Below are 16,895 nucleotides of genomic sequence, written 5' to 3'. Positions count from 1 at the left end.
CTGTGGATGGGACATTTACCCGCAGCTGTGCAAGCAGTCCTCACAGTTAGCGAATTAAAAGATTTAGAAAAAAAAAAATGGTTGCCTGTAAAGTCGGTTTTACGGGCGAAGATTTTACGTGACAACGTCTTTTTCTCGATCATAGTTGAGTGGGAGAGAGACGCAAGGCATTCGGCGGGCCTCTCTCTCGTTCGGTGACTCATCGTAACGTTACCGAGCGTTACACTTTTTCATAAGTGACTCCCAGTCGCAACCTAATTTAAGACGTTGTCACGTCAAAATTAGCTAACATGGCGGATAAAGTTTGTGACATATCACACTAGCGGATTGCGAGCGGTTTCAAAGCGGAGCGGGTGCGCAACGAATACGTTGCGGTTGCGCAGCGAATTCGTTGCGGACGCGTGGCAGATGCGCAACGTTTACGTCGCAGTCATGTACACTCATTAACAAAATGGAATCCGTGCTGGTTGTTACTTATAACTTGTGATAGTATAATAATTATGAGATCATTATTTTTTACGAGTTTCATAACATGTTAATGTTTAGGGTATTGTTTTATCTATTAAATCTTGGTCGAAATGCAATCAGATAACTTAATTGCTCATTAAGAAAGTTCATTAGTGAAATAAATGTTAAAGCTCCTTAACTAAAACAGGGCTATCTTATTATTAGATAAATAGCAGTGAATAGAAAATTTTATCAAGCAACCAGCAACTCACTATCACTTTGCTCATAATTAGGTTCACAAAATCTCTTTATAACATACGTTGCTATGGGAGAGATTATACTGGTCAGTCGTTACATACTTTTGGAATGTATGGTACATTCTAAAAGTCCTAGTAATTCAATTTTATAGCACCTTTTTTTAACAACTCCAGTTGTTATTACATCTTTAGTTAACTGTTAAGTAAGTGCATTTCCACAGTACGGTTAAAAAATTGAGTGCTACAGAAACGATGGAAATATTGAATGGAAGTTAGGCAAGGCGGAAGGGCTGGCTTTTGTGCGAGAGTATACAAAATGACGCGTCCGCAACGAATTCGCTGCGCAACCGCGGCGTGTTCGTTGCGCGCCCGCAACGTATTCGTTGCGCACCCGCTCCGCTTTGAAACCGCTCGCAATCCGCTAGTGTGATATGGCACTTGTAGCTCGGAGCAATTAACAAGCCTGGAGAAGTAACAATTAATTGAACAATATAGTCCGGGATACATCGCCCATTTTTGCAAGTGATTACTATCAAGCTAATTTTTCGTGAGTAGCTTTATTTTGATGAGATGACCAATAATTTCATGTACGAAACTCTCGATTGTGGTAGCTTACAGAGGTTACAAGGATAAAATTTTTTGATTTGACGGTTCTCAAATATTTATTACGCAATTTGTAGGACAATATGTCTGTTGAATTATATAAGTATTAAATAAGTGAAAATAAAAGAATCTGCTGGTTAGTAATCATTTATGATGACTTCGTTATCGATACACATTGGAAAGGGGGACTCTTTGATCAAACCATAGATTTTGTAGGACAAATATTTTTTCGAATAATTTAGATAATTATCTTGAGATTGAGCAAAAAAAAAACATTCAGTTAGTAATTAATATTTGAGAACCATCAAATCAAAATATTTTATCCTTGTTTCCTCTGGTAGCTACCACAATCGAGAGTTTCGTACATGAAATTATTGGGTATCTCATCAAAATAAAGCTACTCACGAAAAATTAGCTTGATAGTAATCACTTGCAAAAATGGGCGATGTATCCCGGACTAATAACGCACTAGTTTGGCCTTTTTAGCTTATGGCAAAATGTCATGCGAAAAAAGAGGACAGATATATGTCAGTTCGACAGTTTGAAATGACATGTAGCCATTACAATTTGTTTTGATCACCAGTCTGGTGATCATCGCTTGGTTATTTTACTTATCTTTTTTGAAGTGAAAAACGAGTGTTTTAGTTTAATTTATTATTTTATGAAAAGACAATTGACTAAAGATAATATGGCTTGTATTGCTTACGGCTGTAAAAGCCGTAGTAATGTGAAATCGGACGAAGATAGAAATTTGTCATTTCACAGGTTAGTGTTTTGATCATTTTTTTTGTTAATTGTATTATAAATAAGTTAATTAACCTTATTTTCTTAATCATCTATGTTTTATCTAACCGTAATCATTGAAATGAAATCATAATCAGCTTAGTTTTTAGAAAAAATGCAAAATATAACTTCCATAGTGTTGTGCAATTATCGATACTTGAGTAGGAACGAAGTACTTCATTGATAATGACTGCTTTAGGTTAGGAGAAAAAAAAAGGTATTTAAGTATGGATTTTATTGTTATTTGCAGGTTTCTGGCTTGAGAACAATTAAAAGATGTTTGGGTTAAAGCTATAGCACAGGAAAAATTGGAAGCCTTCAAAAAATTCTCGGCCTTGTTCAAATCATTTCGAATCAGACGGGAAGAATAGTAAAGTGCTTTGCAGAGATGCTGTGCCACAAGTTCAAGGTGGCATCTATTTTAAATAATAAATATTGTAATTTGGTAATTAAGTATCGAAATTAAAAGGTTGTAAAAAAAATAAATGTTTATTTGTTTTATTTGAAGCAATTTATTTTAAACTTGTACCAATTTTTTCCTGTGGGAATGAGTTATTTTCCTGCGGTAAATTGTAGCCTATAATATGTTATTCTGATGTTTAAACTATATAATTATGAAGTTCCATAAAAACTCATTCAGTAGTTTTTACGTGAAAGAGTATCAAAATATGTCCATTCTTATATATTTTTGCTTTTGACTGACTATTGATTTGTAAAAAGATCAACCAGGTGGAAGTCAGATTCGCGCACGAAGGGTTCCGTATAATTCTATGAATGAATCTATGAAAACAGGAAAAAATACGTACCTTTTTACGAAACCATAAAAACAACCTACCATAAAAAAAACCCAACCGAAATACCTCATAATATTTTTTTATAAATACCACTACCATACAATGCAAGGCAGTCAATACGCATCGTAAATGAATAATTCCAAATTAAACGAATCTTAAAATTTGGAATTACCTATCCATAATTCAAAATTAAACGAATCTTAAATTATCTTCAAGCAATTTATAACTTAATTTTTTTATTTATCGATATTTTAGTATTCGATAAAGTAAAGGCAAGCACTACCTTTTTAGAACAAAAAGTGGCTACATGTGGATTTGAATGCCAAGCAGATAACAGTGTGTTGTCTCTTTCTATCGCATTAATTAGGGTATTGAATAAAAGAGAGCCACTATATAAGAAACGTTCAATTAATTGTTACTTCTCCAGGCTTGTTAATTGCTCCGAGAGTTATAGAAACTAATATAATATAGGTAGGTATATGTAGTTAACGAAATATAACCTTTGCGTAGTTATTCATCTTTCATTACACCCGCACATAACAAGCCCCTACAAATTCAATATAGTGACTTAGAAATCTTAAAAACATTAAGATTAATGAGATTATGAAGAAAATAAAACATTGAAATTCTGCAGTTGGCCATTTTGACTAAAACACGCGTGACGTCACGCTTAAGTAAACAACTCACGTCAGATGTGTTATGTTGTTATGAATATGTTGAGAATACGCATTTTTATTTATTTTCTATTGTTTCACGTATGCTTTATCGACTCAGAACAGAAATATAATTGCGAATTCACGAATACGTGATTCGGGGTTCTCCGCGCCAACTTTATACAATCATTTCTTATTATTTCTCGCTTGAAATAATTACTAACACATTTTTTTTGCCTCGGGGTAGCCTAATTCCCTAGAGGCCGCGTCCCCAGGTGGCGGATAGGGGAACGCCCTGTGTTCATCCATAGGGTAGAGGTGAATCCTCCGCGGACCACAAGGCCGGAGAAGGTAAACTCCGTTATAAAAACCTAGGTTGGAGAGCCGAAATCAATACTCCTGGGAGTGGTATGTGAGCAGTGCTCTCAGTACTTGGCTGGGGACGATGAGGACGACGTGCGCCAAAAGGGCCCAGTACAAGATAGTGGTTGGCGGGATTAACCGGCAGGCATTCTGCAAACTTAGTGGAGAGGAGAGAAGAAAGATGGAGGCAAAATTAAAAAACAAACTACCCCAGGAGGGTACCGGTATTTCCGGAGAATCCCTCCCCGAGCAACCCTCGGGCAGCCCCTCGTATTCTGGGGGGGGGCAACATTTTGCCAGCACCTTTGACTGAAAACTGCACAGGAACGGGTCACCAGGTTCCTGCGACAGCAAATGCTACTGGTAACAAGAAACTCGTGCAGCAGGCTTTCCCTCCGAGCCTCTTTATTCAGAGACCATGCATAGTTACAAACCAAAGAGATATGATGAACGATACTAACAATAAGACCCTAACACAACAAATATTCCACAAAGGTATGTTTGAAACTAGATCCAGAACATTATCTCTTGGAGACTATCCAAACACGGATCCTAATCAAAGTTCGCAAATCATACTTACTGAACCAAGTGATGGAAGTGAACATGACAACTGGAAAGAAGTTACAAGAAAAAAGAGGCCAAACTCAAGTCCTGAAAACAATGGAGCCCAAAAGCAAACCAAATTAGACTCATATTGGCTATCTCATAGCCATCAAACACCTACAACAAACAGATTCTCCAGCTTAGAAGTTGATAACGAGCAGGCAGAAAATAATAATACTCCTTCTAATAAGACCAATAAACCACCACCAATATTTGTTGACAAAGTTGAAAATATTCAACCCCTTTTAAAGACTCTTAATGAACATGTGCACGATATGTTCACCCTAAAAGTTCTCACTAACAATCAAGTTAAAATACAACCTAAAGACTCTGAGACTTATAGAACTATTGTTCACCAATTAGAACTTAGAAATACAGAGTTTTTTACATACAAACCTAAGAACGAACGGGGTTTTAAAGTGGTACTTAAGAAGATGCATCCTTCAGCAGACCCAGAGGATATTAAAGAGGCTCTGGAAGACATAGGGCACACCAGCACAAACATATGGAATATCAAGCAAAAAGTGACAAAGAAACCATTACCACTGTTCATAATTGAACTAAAAACTAAACCCAACAACAAGCACATTTATGAAGTAAAAACCCTAATGAACTGCATCGTATCTTTTGAACCTCCCCGGCCGAAACGCGAGCTTCCACAATGCGCAAAATGCCAACAATACGGACACACCAAAACCTACTGTCGCCGTAGCCCTAAATGTATTAAATGCGCTGGTGATCACCTCTCCAGCGATTGTTTAAGGAAAACCAGATCAGACAGTGTCAAATGTGTCCTTTGTGATGGTAACCATCCAGCAAATTACAAAGGCTGTAAAATTTATCGTGAACTCCAAAACCTCAAGTTTCCTAAGACCGCAGAACGCAGGAAAACCTACTTATCTACCAAAGATTCGAATGCCACTAGAGAAAGTCACATCTCTTTAAATAAAGAAAAGCTATATCACCCATATTCATACAAAGATGCTGTAACCAATAAACCGCAATCGGCGAACTTAACAACAGAAGCTACAACACTCAGTATTCAGTAATCAAAACGATATTCATGAAATAATGAGTCTGATGAAACAAATGATGCAACAACTTACTACACTGACAAACCTTATAATAGCCCTAACAACCAAGCTGTCACCTTCGACTGCTTGAAAATCGCCCTATGGAATGCCAATGGGCTGTCACAACATACCCTTGAGGTTAAGGCATATCTCGAGACACAAAAGATAGACATATTATTGATCACAGAAACACACTTTACGAAGAAAAGTCATTTCAGCATCCCAAATTACAAAATATACCATACAATGCACCCTGACGGTACCGCACATGGAGGAAGTGCGGTGCTCATAAGACAGAATATTAAACACCATGAAATAATTCATTACTGCACTGAACAAATTCAAGCAACTAATGTCGTTATTGAAGATTGGGTTGGACCATTCACAATATCTGCAGTTTATAGTCCACCTAAACATCAATTAAAATGTGAAGACTACGAAAAGTTCTTCTCCTCTTTTGATACCAGATTTATCGCTGGTGGCGATTATAATGCCAAGCATCAATATTGGGGTTCGCGTACAATAACAACTAAAGGCAGGCAACTATTAATGGCTATAGATAAATTAAAACTCGGCGTTGTTTCAGCTGGTAAGCCAACCTACTGGCCTACGGATAGTAGTAAAATACCAGATCTGCTAGACTTTTATGTAATAAGAGGGTTATCACCTAAGTTTATTACCTGTAAAACAAGCACAGATTTATCCTCTGATCACTCTCCTGTGGAAATAACACTAAAGCCGCGTATAAACTAAGCGCGGCAAACCATCGAACATAGGCGCGCGCGGCGGCCGCGCACTATGTAGACGGGATCGCCGCGCGCGGCGACGCGAACATTGCCGCGCTCGAACGTGCCGCGGGGCGATCCGCTCACTGTCGGTTTTTGAGACCGCATCAAAGGAGCTTCAGGCGTTCGCTCGCGCGCCGTGTGGACGGTTTGTAGTTTTGGTGATTCGGCTCGCGCGGCGTATACGTAAAAATGGACAACGAAAAGTGCCGTTTACTAATACAATTGTATGGCGCTAATGAATTTTTGTGGAACAGCAAATCCTCCCAATACCACAATAAATCGCTGAGGTATGATGCGTGGGTAGAAATCAGTAAGAAAATGGATATACCTATTCCTGACTTGAAAAGAAAATGACTACACTTTTGGCGTCCTACAGAAGAGATGTTCGTGATGGATCGCCTGCCGCGCGCGGCAACTACGTTCAACTTAAAATATATCTACATATTGGCTCGCGCAGCAAATGAACGTCAACTCTGGTCGAACATTGGCTCGCGCGGCTGCCGCGCTTAATTTATACGCACCTTAAGAAGGTCAATAGCAGAAACACCGAAGCCATGCAGATTACACTCAAATAGAACTAATTGGGAACTATTTAGGCAGCTCGTAGCAGAAAAGCTGGAATTAAATATTCAATTAAAATCTAACCCTGACATAGTAGAAGCTGTTGAACACTTCAATAACTGTATCCAACAGTCTGCTTGGTACGCTACTCCATCTGTCGGAGAATCTCTTCGTAAAGAGACTTGCCCTAAATCTGTTCGAGAGTTATTGGCAGAAAAACGTAAAGCCCGGAAACGATGGCAAAGTACGGGTTTCCCTGTGGATAAAAAGCACTTGAATTACCTACAAATGAAACTCAAAACAGTTCTTCATAATATAGATAACCAAAACATCCAGACATCGCTAGAAAGAATGGACGCTACAGCAGAAACAAACTTTTCTCTATGGAAAGCCTCAAAGAAACTTAAACAACCTGTTTCAAGCAATCCCCCGATACGAAAAGGTAACACTGAATGGGCTTCTAGTGACGCACAAAAAGCGGATACATTTGCTGAACATCTTGAGAAAGTCTTCACACCCAATCCAGATATGGGCTCTTTAAAAACCCAAGAAGTCGCCCTATTATTAAATCAAAGTATCAAAGTTTCTAGTCCTCCCATGAAAAAGGTCACTATAAATGAAGTAAGAACAGTCATAAAAAACCTAGATTCTAATAAAGCCCCAGGATACGATCTAATAACAGGAAAAATCCTTAAGGAACTTCCAAAGGAAGGCATCAAATTTCTAACATTCCTGTACAATGCTATCATACAAAGTAGTGCGTTTCCACCTCAGTGGAAAGTAGCTCAGGTTATCATGATTGCCAAACCAGGGAAAAATCCCGTTGAGGCCCAATCATACAGACCTATAAGCCTACTTCCTATACCATCCAAGATATTGGAAATTCTTATCCTTCGTAGATTGACCCCAATTATCTCTGAGAAGAAACTTCTGCCTGATCATCAGTTCGGATTTCGCCAAAGACATGGGACTATAGAACAAGTACACCGATTAGTGGAACATATAAACGAAACCTACGAAAAAAAAAAGTACTGTACTGCTGCCTTCCTAGACATATCCCAAGCCTTTGACCGCGTGTGGCATGATGGATTACTATTTAAAGTAAAAAAAAATCTTTCTTCTAACTTCTACAGCCTCATCAAGTCATACTTGAGTGATAGATACTTTTTTGTAAAACAGGCGGAAGAAACAACGGAACTAAAAAGCATCCAAGCCGGAGTTCCACAAGGTAGTGTTATGGGTCCTACTCTTTACCTACTATTTACTGCGGACCTCCCTTCGATCGATGGAGTAATCACTGGAACATTTGCAGACGATACAGCAATCTTAGTATCAGATAACTCACCAGCTGTTGCTTCACACAAGCTCCAATCCAGCCTCGACCAAATATCTCAATGGCTCAAAGACTGGCGTATTAGAGCAAATGAGAGTAAATCCGTTCAGGTAACTTTCACCTATAAAAAAGAGACATGCCCACCTGTCACTCTTAACGGCAGAGAACTTCCACAACACGACCACGTAAGGTATCTTGGAATATATCTGGACAGACGTCTAACGTGGAAGAAGCACATCTTCACAAAACGACTGGCAATGAGTCAAAAACTACGCACATTGTTCTGGCTCCTAAACAGAAAATCGTCCCTTTCCTTAGATAATAAACTGTTACTATACAAATGTATTATAAAGCCTATATATGGACATATGGCCTGCAGCTATGGGGATCAGCAGCAAAGTCTAATGTGGATATAGTTCAAAGATTTCAGTCAAAAATGCTAAGATTAGTAACAGGTGCACCTTGGTATGTGTCCAACGATAGATTGCACCACGACCTCTGCATAAGCACGGTTAAGGAAGAAATAGTTGAGAGAACTAAATCATATAAAGAGCGTATTAAACACCACCCAAACCAGCTGGCTGTAAACCTTATGAACGCCCACACAACCACCAGGAGACTCAAAAGAAGGATACCTCAGGATTTGATATAAAAAAAAAAATAAAAAAGTCAATAAATTAAACAAGATATAATCACCAATAAACGGAGTAGTCACTGGACGACTTCCGTACGAAACAACCTTAAAATTCTTAAAAAATCGCTGAATATCTGAAAATTGATAGATTGCGATGATGAAGAACAAAAAAAAAAAAAAAAAAATTTTTGAGCATTATTTTTATGTGGATTCACACTGCAATACTGAACACCACTCATAAACTTTGAAATTCGTTTCTATAACACATATTAAATAAATATTTTTCTAATTTTCTTCGCAATGCGTACAAATAATTACGTATTTACTAAAGAGTGACGTCACGCCTACGCCATGACACTTGCGAGCTGTTTTGGCACAGTTAATAATTTATATTTTTTGAAAAATGGCTTTTATCTTCGTTAAATTTAAGTATATTACCGAAATATAGGATTTTTCTTGTATAGTAAACGTATACACACATTATGGAAGAGGATTTCAAAATCTTTCGTCATGCCTAATTCACGGTAAGGAATAAGGTGAGGAGATTTGGATTTAAGTCAGAGGAGTTGGGAAATATTTATATATATATAGGTTGATAAGACGGGTTGTAGCATCAGTTAATTTTTGATCAGTTAGCAATTGTTGATCAAAACAGTTTTTGTTGATCTAATGTATGATTCGGCATACAAATGTGGCTCCAATTTGATCAACAATTGCTGACCCTCTAGTGACACAAATAAGAACTATTCATTGAACATTATACACGAGATACAAAACCACTGCATCCTTTGTTGATTTGATTGAAATGGACCAATCAGAGGTCACCTTTGCCATGATTGATTGGTTTTGTTATGCGCTGTTGTCACATCGCTTCGCATTTTGCACGCATCAGCACGCATATGTATTACGTGTGACAATGGAATATTTTGATGACATGGAGTATCTAATGATGGAGCTGGAAGGTGGCCATAGGAACTCCGTTATATTACGACATAATTATATCGAGTTTGGGCTTGTATGATTCGTCTCGATGTCAGTGTTCATTTTAAATAAAAGTCGTTTCTAAATAAAACTGGTTTATTAAAACATAAAAAGTTTACATTAGTTTAAGGGTGGATATAATTAACTTTGGGTAGATACACTTCCACAAATACAACAGGGCTGTTTATTTTCATTTACTTGACTGTAAAAGAGAGTTACATTAAGAAGGAACTAGAAAACTGGGTGGTTAGTTCTTAATTAATAAAATAATGTAAGTTGTAGGTAGGCATATACATAATCAATATTAAACAGCTTATTTTACATGTGCAATAACATATAGTGCAATCTTTAGTACCCTTCATCACTGATAGATATAGTATACTCTGGGTAGGCCCCTTTAACAAGTTTTGCAGCAATTTCATGGTCAGCTTTTCCATAACCTTGTGAATAGCCATAAATGTGAATCTTTTTATTATCTGGATCATGAGATATTCTTCCTCCGCCTAATGGTTCACAATCAAGTGGATGAAGTTTGGCTTGTACCTAAAAGGTTGAAATTAATTTAAAATGTTACAAAGTATGTAGAAAATGGTTTTGTAATTTTTATAGATGATCAAACCTCGGCTAAATCAATGTTAATCCATCAGGCCCCGGAATCACAGACACAATAGAAAATCTATTGTGTCGCGGTCGGATCTGGCCATTTGGGGCTCAATGGGTTAATGTTGAATTAAGCCATCTAAGCAGAATTTTACTTAATTTTTGTTTTGAAAATATAATTTGGCAGCATCAATGTGTGGTCTAAATTCTTATATAACAATAATACAACACATGTTACCAATATATTTTCAGTTTTACCTCATCATATATATCAGCATGATATTCGCATCTTTTATATCCTCTGACTATCGTTATTTCAGGCTCTTGACCATTTTGTCCTTCTTCATAAACTTTTAATAAAATATATTTAAATACACCACTAGGGTCTATGTCGACTAATGGTACACTACTTAATGAAGTCATTCTTCTTATGTGTTGAAAAAATACTAAAAAATATAAATAATTATACAAACAGGCTCTGAATACCGGTATTCATTAGGTTATGTACTTCAAGTTTTTCTAATTTTACTTTGATAGCTCTTTTCAGGAACAAAACCAACTCTCGCTACTGGATATACTACTTTCAGCAGCGCGACTGATTTAAGCATTCGTAGTAATTTAACTTCAATGTATTTTTATTTAACAAAATAACTATTTTTGATTCTAAAATTACACAATCTCATTTGATTGAAATTTGAAATAAATTATAAAAAAAATATCTGTCAAAATTAATGACATTAGTACATTACATTACACTGAATACGAGGGTTTTAGGGAAAAGTATGAGCAAATAGTTTAAAATTAGCTTAAAACTAACTATATAACTCTTTAAATACCCATCAAGTAATTTCGATGTATGCATTATATTATATACATATATACTTCCAGAATAATAAGTTATAACATTCATTCTGTAAATCAATTTATATTTTATTGTAATATTATTGCATTTTCAAATATCCTTGACACCGTGACGCCTACAGGCTACAACTAAAAAAAACTTTATTTCGTATTTGACATTTGTCATTTTAGAGCTATAGCCTATAGGTTGTGTGTGAATTATAAATAAAATTGAAATTTGATATTTCATATTTTGTTATTAAACAAACATGAATTCGGGAACGAATAAAATAGATTCTAACTTAACAGGTAAGTCACATCAGCACCATTTATATATCTTTGTATCAATATTTCCTTTAATGTTTGTTCTACAGATGCGAAGACTTCATTTGTATACAGCCTACACATCTTTATTTTAACCTTGTATTTTGGTAGTATGTATTTTAATACATTTTGAAATACACAGACATCGTTCAAATATTATATCATTTGTGTTACAGCAATAGGTTAACATACATTTATGTTTTAGGTTTGTGGGTGAATTTTTTCACTGCTGCAGGGATTCCTTCGGAAGTGGCAGCAACATACGCCCTTACCTTTACAGAAAATAGAATACAGAATGATATGCTGCTAGATTTAAACAAAGAATATCTAAGAGACATGGGTATTGTGAGAATGGGGGACATCATAGCTATATTAAGGTGAGATTTGAGTTTTACTGATGGATTGTCAGGAATTTTAGTTTTTGTATCATACAAAACCTATTGAATATATTTCTATGTAGCTTCTTGATCCTATTTCATAAACATTATACTAAAAATTTAAGATTAAATACCTTAATTCTATTATTTATTGTCAGACATGCAAAACAAGTCCATGAGAACAATGCAAGAGATAAAGTTCTGAACACCACTACAGTTACAAACAAGGTCCCTGTGGCTGCAGTGACTGGACGCGCAACGGTCACACAGCCTTCATCACGTGAGTTATCATCACTACATAGTATAAAACAAAGTCGCTTTCTCTGTCCCTATGTCCCTATGTCCCTTTGTACTCTTAAATCTTTGAAACTACGCAACGGATTTTGATGCGGTTTTTTTTAATAGATAGAGTGATTCAAGAGGAAGGTTTATATGTATAATAACATCCATTAAATAGTGGAGAAGTACTGTTATTTTTGAGGTTTCTAATGTGATGTCGAAAATAATTACATTTTTTCCGCTTACATTGCAAACGCAGGCTGAACCCTATGAGTTTTATCAAAATAATGTACTAAGTATTGTACACATTGAAAAGGTCTACAGAAAAGTCCGTGATGGTATATGTCTATCTCTTATGGATAACCCACAATAACTTTTTTTGTCATTTACTTTTTACGACAAATAATGGTTGATTTTCGAAGCGATTTTAACCAATACAGCATTAATCCTTAACCCAGGGCTTCCCAAACTGTGCGTCGCGACGCCCTAGGGCGTCGTAGGGCTAGTTTGACGACATTGTCCCAGGGGCGTCGCTTGTCGACACAACCAAATCGAGTGAGCGCTGAGCACGCACATTTTGTCATTCATACATCCCGGTACATCCCGGGCAGCGAGCGTTGTCGACCTCCCTTTTGTTTTGTTTAATTACGCACGCGGAATTTTAATAATAATTTGACAATGGATATTATTCAAAAAAAATAGAAAACGAAGTGAAGAATTGGACGAGAGCAGTAATGTTACTTTAAATAAACGGAAGAAATATAGGAAATATGACGACCAATATTTGAATTTCGGATTTACCTAAAGATTTTTGGATTTTCTAAAGGGGATGTAGAACTACCTCAATGTGTTATTTGTCACAAAGTGTTGGCAGCCGAAAGTATGCTTCCTAATAAACTAAAACGGCATTTGGAATCAACTAACAGTCATTTACAAGGTAAGCCGAGAGACTTTTTTGTAAGAAATTTGCGAAAACTGAAACATAAGTCCACGGCTTTGATTTCAAGAGCATCAGTTCCTACTAAAGCTTTACTCGCCTCTTAGATACACGGTAGCTCACCGTGTTGCCAAATGTAAGAAACCACACACGATTGCTGAGGAATTGATTTTACCTGCAGCGGTTAATATGGTATCAGTGATGATTAGAGAATCGGCAGCTAAAGAAATAAAAAATGTACCTCTTTCAAATAATACGATGAGTCGCCGTGTTCACGACTTAGCAGAAGATATTAATGAGCAAATTGTGGGAAACCTTTCCGGTTTATTTGCCATTCAATTATATGAGGCGACTGATAGTACTAAAATTGCTTAGAATTTTTGGGGGCTGGGTTGAGGGGCGTCGTAGAAAAATGGTAAAATCCCAAGGGCGTCACAGTACAAATAAGTTTGGGAAGCCCTGCCTTAACCAATTAAATACCTTGAATACATTGTTCATTAAATATAGATCTATATGGCCCTTTACACCGTATGATTTAAGTGAATATTTTCGAAGATATTACAAATTTAAAAATTGCGGGACGTAGCGTTTGCGGCGGTACCGGCCGGCCGCCATTGCACCCGTGCGAAGCCGGGGCGGGTCGCTAGTTATTTATATTTCCAAGTATACATTCTCAGTTTTGGTTGGCTTATCTGACAGATAAAATGGCAGTCACATAAGAAATATATAAAAAATATCAGCATATTGATATTTAACTTGCAGCCAGAAAATGTATTGTCAATTAAAAGAACATTTAACTAAAATAAAAAGTAAATAATATTTTATTGAACATTACTGTATGTTCTTTTTAAGCTGCCAGTCGTATCCTGGAACATTACACTCGCAATCCATCTCGAGACACTTCCCCTGTGACAGTTGTGCAGCAGAAAAGGAAATCAAATGAAATGGAGTAAGTTAAATATTCAATCATCTGTTAATACTATAAGTAAGATAAAGGTTTTTTTACATAATATACTTAATTGAAAATTTAATGACAAATTGCAATCAGTGCTGCCAGGTGACATGGTAACCGTGATGCACAAAATACAGACGAATAAGTAACTGAGGCAGCTTTTTTTCGGGTTATTACAAGATTTGTAAAAAGTTGTAGAACTAAATTTTGTTGGGATTGATGTATTAAAGCTGCCTGCAAGGGGATAATATTTTATTAAGTTATCTTACGATTTATTTTAATTTATCTTACAGCCCAGAAACAGACCTGAGTATCAAAAAGACGAGGCTCATCCGCTTCAGCGCCACAAAGCAGACACAAGCACTACCAACTAAAGAAGGTAAGATATTTTAACTTCCTGTGAAATTTAATTTATACATTTTTGAGCTTAAAAATCAAGTACAGTAGAACCTCGATAAGTTAAAGTCCAAGGGAAACACAAAATATTTTAAGTTATAGAGGTTTTAAGTTATCAAGGGTCTATCCATTTTTCACTGCTTCTATAGCTTTTAATTTATCAGCGTAGGTGAGGGTTGTTAGTTTTCTTTTTGGACTCATTTTAAGCCAGTTTTATCACACAGTAAGTAAATCGATGTTTCCAGGACAACGATCAAAAACTTATGATGCAAGTAAGTCATTGTCATAAAGCTAACCGCCGCAAAGCTTTGAAGAATTTCGATAAAGCAAACAATAGGTACTTAATGTATTGTTTACGTTAACAATACATAGTAAACACGTGCAAGCAATAAATACCGAAACCTTTTGATTTGACACTCTTTCAAAATGATTCATTCACAAACAATTTTATGTTATAGAGGTTGTGGAAAAATTTCTTAAAGTTACTGAGGGCCAATACAGAGATTATTTATTTAAGTTAAAGAGGTTCTACTGTAGTTAGCAAAATAGTCTGTATAAAGGTTATAATAATGTACTATTAGAAAATGAGTTGTGTTTTTTATGTTTTGCCAATATTGTCGAAAATGTTGGAAAACGAACAGTCAACACAAGAGTGAAACCAATAATTAGACAGTAATTAGAAACTTTTCATGGACATGTAGTGCCAAAGGTTTATATTATTTACACAACAAAATTTACAAAAATGTCTTAACAATAAACATACGTCTGCAAAGCGAAGCCAGAGCTGATTATGTCACTTGGTTTGCTAGATAATAATAGAATAAAAAAAGGTAAAGCTCGTAAATTATAAGTTATGCGCTTCAATTTATATTTTTTTCTTAAGTTGAGTAATTAAAACTATAAAATATTAATTTATTTTGATTTACAGCACCACAAAGTAAGACAGTGTTCGCTCGACTCGGAACCTCTAGTCAGTTGGAAAGCAAACCAGTTCAAAAGGAGACGAATAAGCAAGTTTTTTCGCGCCTCGGTACCAAAGATAAACCAGACGTGGTTATACCCGTAGATAAAGATGCGCTAAAATACGAGGGTATTCTGAAAAGTCCGCCCATAGTGAAAAGAAGTTTTACAGTGACCACAACTAAGAATAATGTCAGGAAAATTGTCGTTGGACGCACAATGCGCGCGGATGAAACACCTGTCAGTGTAAAGGAAAAACTCGCCGTTCCTAAAGCAAAGTCGGTGAAATTCTCCAATCGTGTAGAATACAAAGAAATTGAAACCACCCAGAATCAAGTCAAACCCAAATTCACACCGGTATTTAATAAACCAGAAAGGAGGTTGTCTATCGCAGAAACAAATAATGTTAAAGCAAGGCTTGGTGTTAAAAATGATAAAGTTACCATCACAACTAATATTTTCAAGCGGCTAGGAGTGTGATGAATAAAATTATAAATATTTTTTTTTCACAACAAATTTTTGACCGGTCGATGTGGTGTCTATGGTAAGATTAAAAAAAAGAGGATTGCCTGCACCTAAAATAAATGTATCAAATGAAGAACAATTTATATAGGAAACCGCCCAAATAAATAATTATGTATACTGTGATATTATACATGACGCATCACGTATTTTTTTTATCTGTATATAGTAGTGATACATAATTAATCTTGGATGGTTGCAAGTTACAATAGTAAATTGTGAATTGTTTAAAAATTTGACCGGAGAATAGAGAAAAAATGAGTAGACATTTTCTTTGAAATATAAAATAAATTACATAATGGTTCTTAATAATAATAAGTTATCCTTAGTGTGTTTGGAATTTATTTTGTAGTATTTAAGTATTGTGAAACGTATGATTAAACTTGACATTTACTGTTTTTATAACTTGAAATGGTTGCTAATGAAAATGCATTTCTATTTTTAACATTGTTTATTAGGTAGACAAATTTTTTAATTATTTTTTCGAAGTGACATTTCTTTAGGCGCGTTGAGTAAAATTTCAAGGTCGCGTCATGGTAATACCGACATGGAGTATTGGTATTTTTGAATCGGGCTAAAGAATTTTCACTTCTGCCATCCATGCCTCGGCACACACTCTTTATTTTTCTTTACATCTTCCATCTCATTTTGAGGTGTATTATTGTATATAATATATAGGTTACCAGTTACCTACTATGTTAGTCGATGCATAAGAACATAAGAAAAATTGGCTGTATTTTGTTTGTATACTTAATTGTAGTTAATACCTTTGGTATATTTTTTTTCATACATGTAGTTTAATATTATATTTAAGTGACTGTCTGCGTTATATTAT

At 35.8% G+C, this 16,895-nt stretch overlaps 2 protein-coding genes across 3 annotated transcripts; one reads left to right on the top strand and one right to left on the bottom strand.

The window, feature by feature from the left end:
• Positions 1 to 9,951: 9,951 nt before the first annotated feature.
• Positions 9,952 to 11,183, bottom strand: LOC149487417 (14 kDa phosphohistidine phosphatase-like). 2 transcript variants are annotated; one of them, XM_089696018.1, is made up of 3 exons: positions 11,003 to 11,183; positions 10,732 to 10,919; positions 9,952 to 10,416 (listed from the first exon to the last, which is right to left on the bottom strand). In XM_089696018.1, the coding sequence occupies exons 1-3, from the start codon at positions 11,079 to 11,081 to the stop codon at positions 10,222 to 10,224; spliced, it is 462 nt and encodes a 153-aa protein (XP_089552144.1). In that variant the 5' UTR covers positions 11,082 to 11,183; the 3' UTR covers positions 9,952 to 10,221. The 2 variants fall into 2 exon arrangements, with proteins under 2 accessions (XP_089552144.1, XP_089552145.1); XM_089696019.1 differs by having other exon boundaries at positions 10,982 to 11,106.
• Positions 11,184 to 11,476: 293 nt separating this feature from the next.
• LOC149487416 (uncharacterized) lies at positions 11,477 to 16,073 on the top strand. The gene is made up of 6 exons (XM_089696013.1): positions 11,477 to 11,622; positions 11,843 to 12,014; positions 12,173 to 12,294; positions 14,083 to 14,179; positions 14,476 to 14,561; positions 15,507 to 16,073. The coding sequence occupies exons 1-6, from the start codon at positions 11,583 to 11,585 to the stop codon at positions 16,016 to 16,018; spliced, it is 1,029 nt and encodes a 342-aa protein (XP_089552139.1). The 5' UTR covers positions 11,477 to 11,582; the 3' UTR covers positions 16,019 to 16,073.
• The last annotated feature ends 822 nt before the right edge of the window (positions 16,074 to 16,895 follow it).

The sequence above is a fragment of the Colias philodice genome, chromosome 6 (genome assembly GCF_061535455.1).
Source record: "Colias philodice isolate Cphi_HAF_F1 chromosome 6, ilColPhil1 Martin Lab GWU primary, whole genome shotgun sequence".
In the NCBI taxonomy this organism is placed as follows: Eukaryota; Metazoa; Arthropoda; class Insecta; order Lepidoptera; family Pieridae; genus Colias; species Colias philodice.
The sequence above is the reverse complement of the archived record's forward strand: the minus strand, read 5'-3'. Positions and strand labels throughout refer to the sequence as shown.

Bases quoted from the DNA above. Each gene is read 5' to 3' on its own strand.
- LOC149487416 (XM_089696013.1), top strand. From the start codon at position 11,583: ATGAATTCGGGAACGAATAAAATAGATTCTAACTTAACAG. The intron at 11,623-11,842 runs GTAAGTCACATC...TTTATGTTTTAG, and splicing joins AATAGATTCTAACTTAACAG to GTTTGTGGGTGAATTTTTTC. The intron at 14,562-15,506 runs GTAAGATATTTT...TTTGATTTACAG, and splicing joins AGCACTACCAACTAAAGAAG to CACCACAAAGTAAGACAGTG.
- LOC149487417 (XM_089696018.1), bottom strand. From the start codon at position 11,081: ATGCTTAAATCAGTCGCGCTGCTGAAAGTAGTATATCCAGTAGCGAGA. The intron at 10,920-11,002 runs GTAAAATTAGAA...TATATTTTTTAG, and splicing joins TCCTGAAAAGAGCTATCAAA to TATTTTTTCAACACATAAGA. The intron at 10,417-10,731 runs GTAAAACTGAAA...TCAACCTTTTAG, and splicing joins ATGCTGATATATATGATGAG to GTACAAGCCAAACTTCATCC.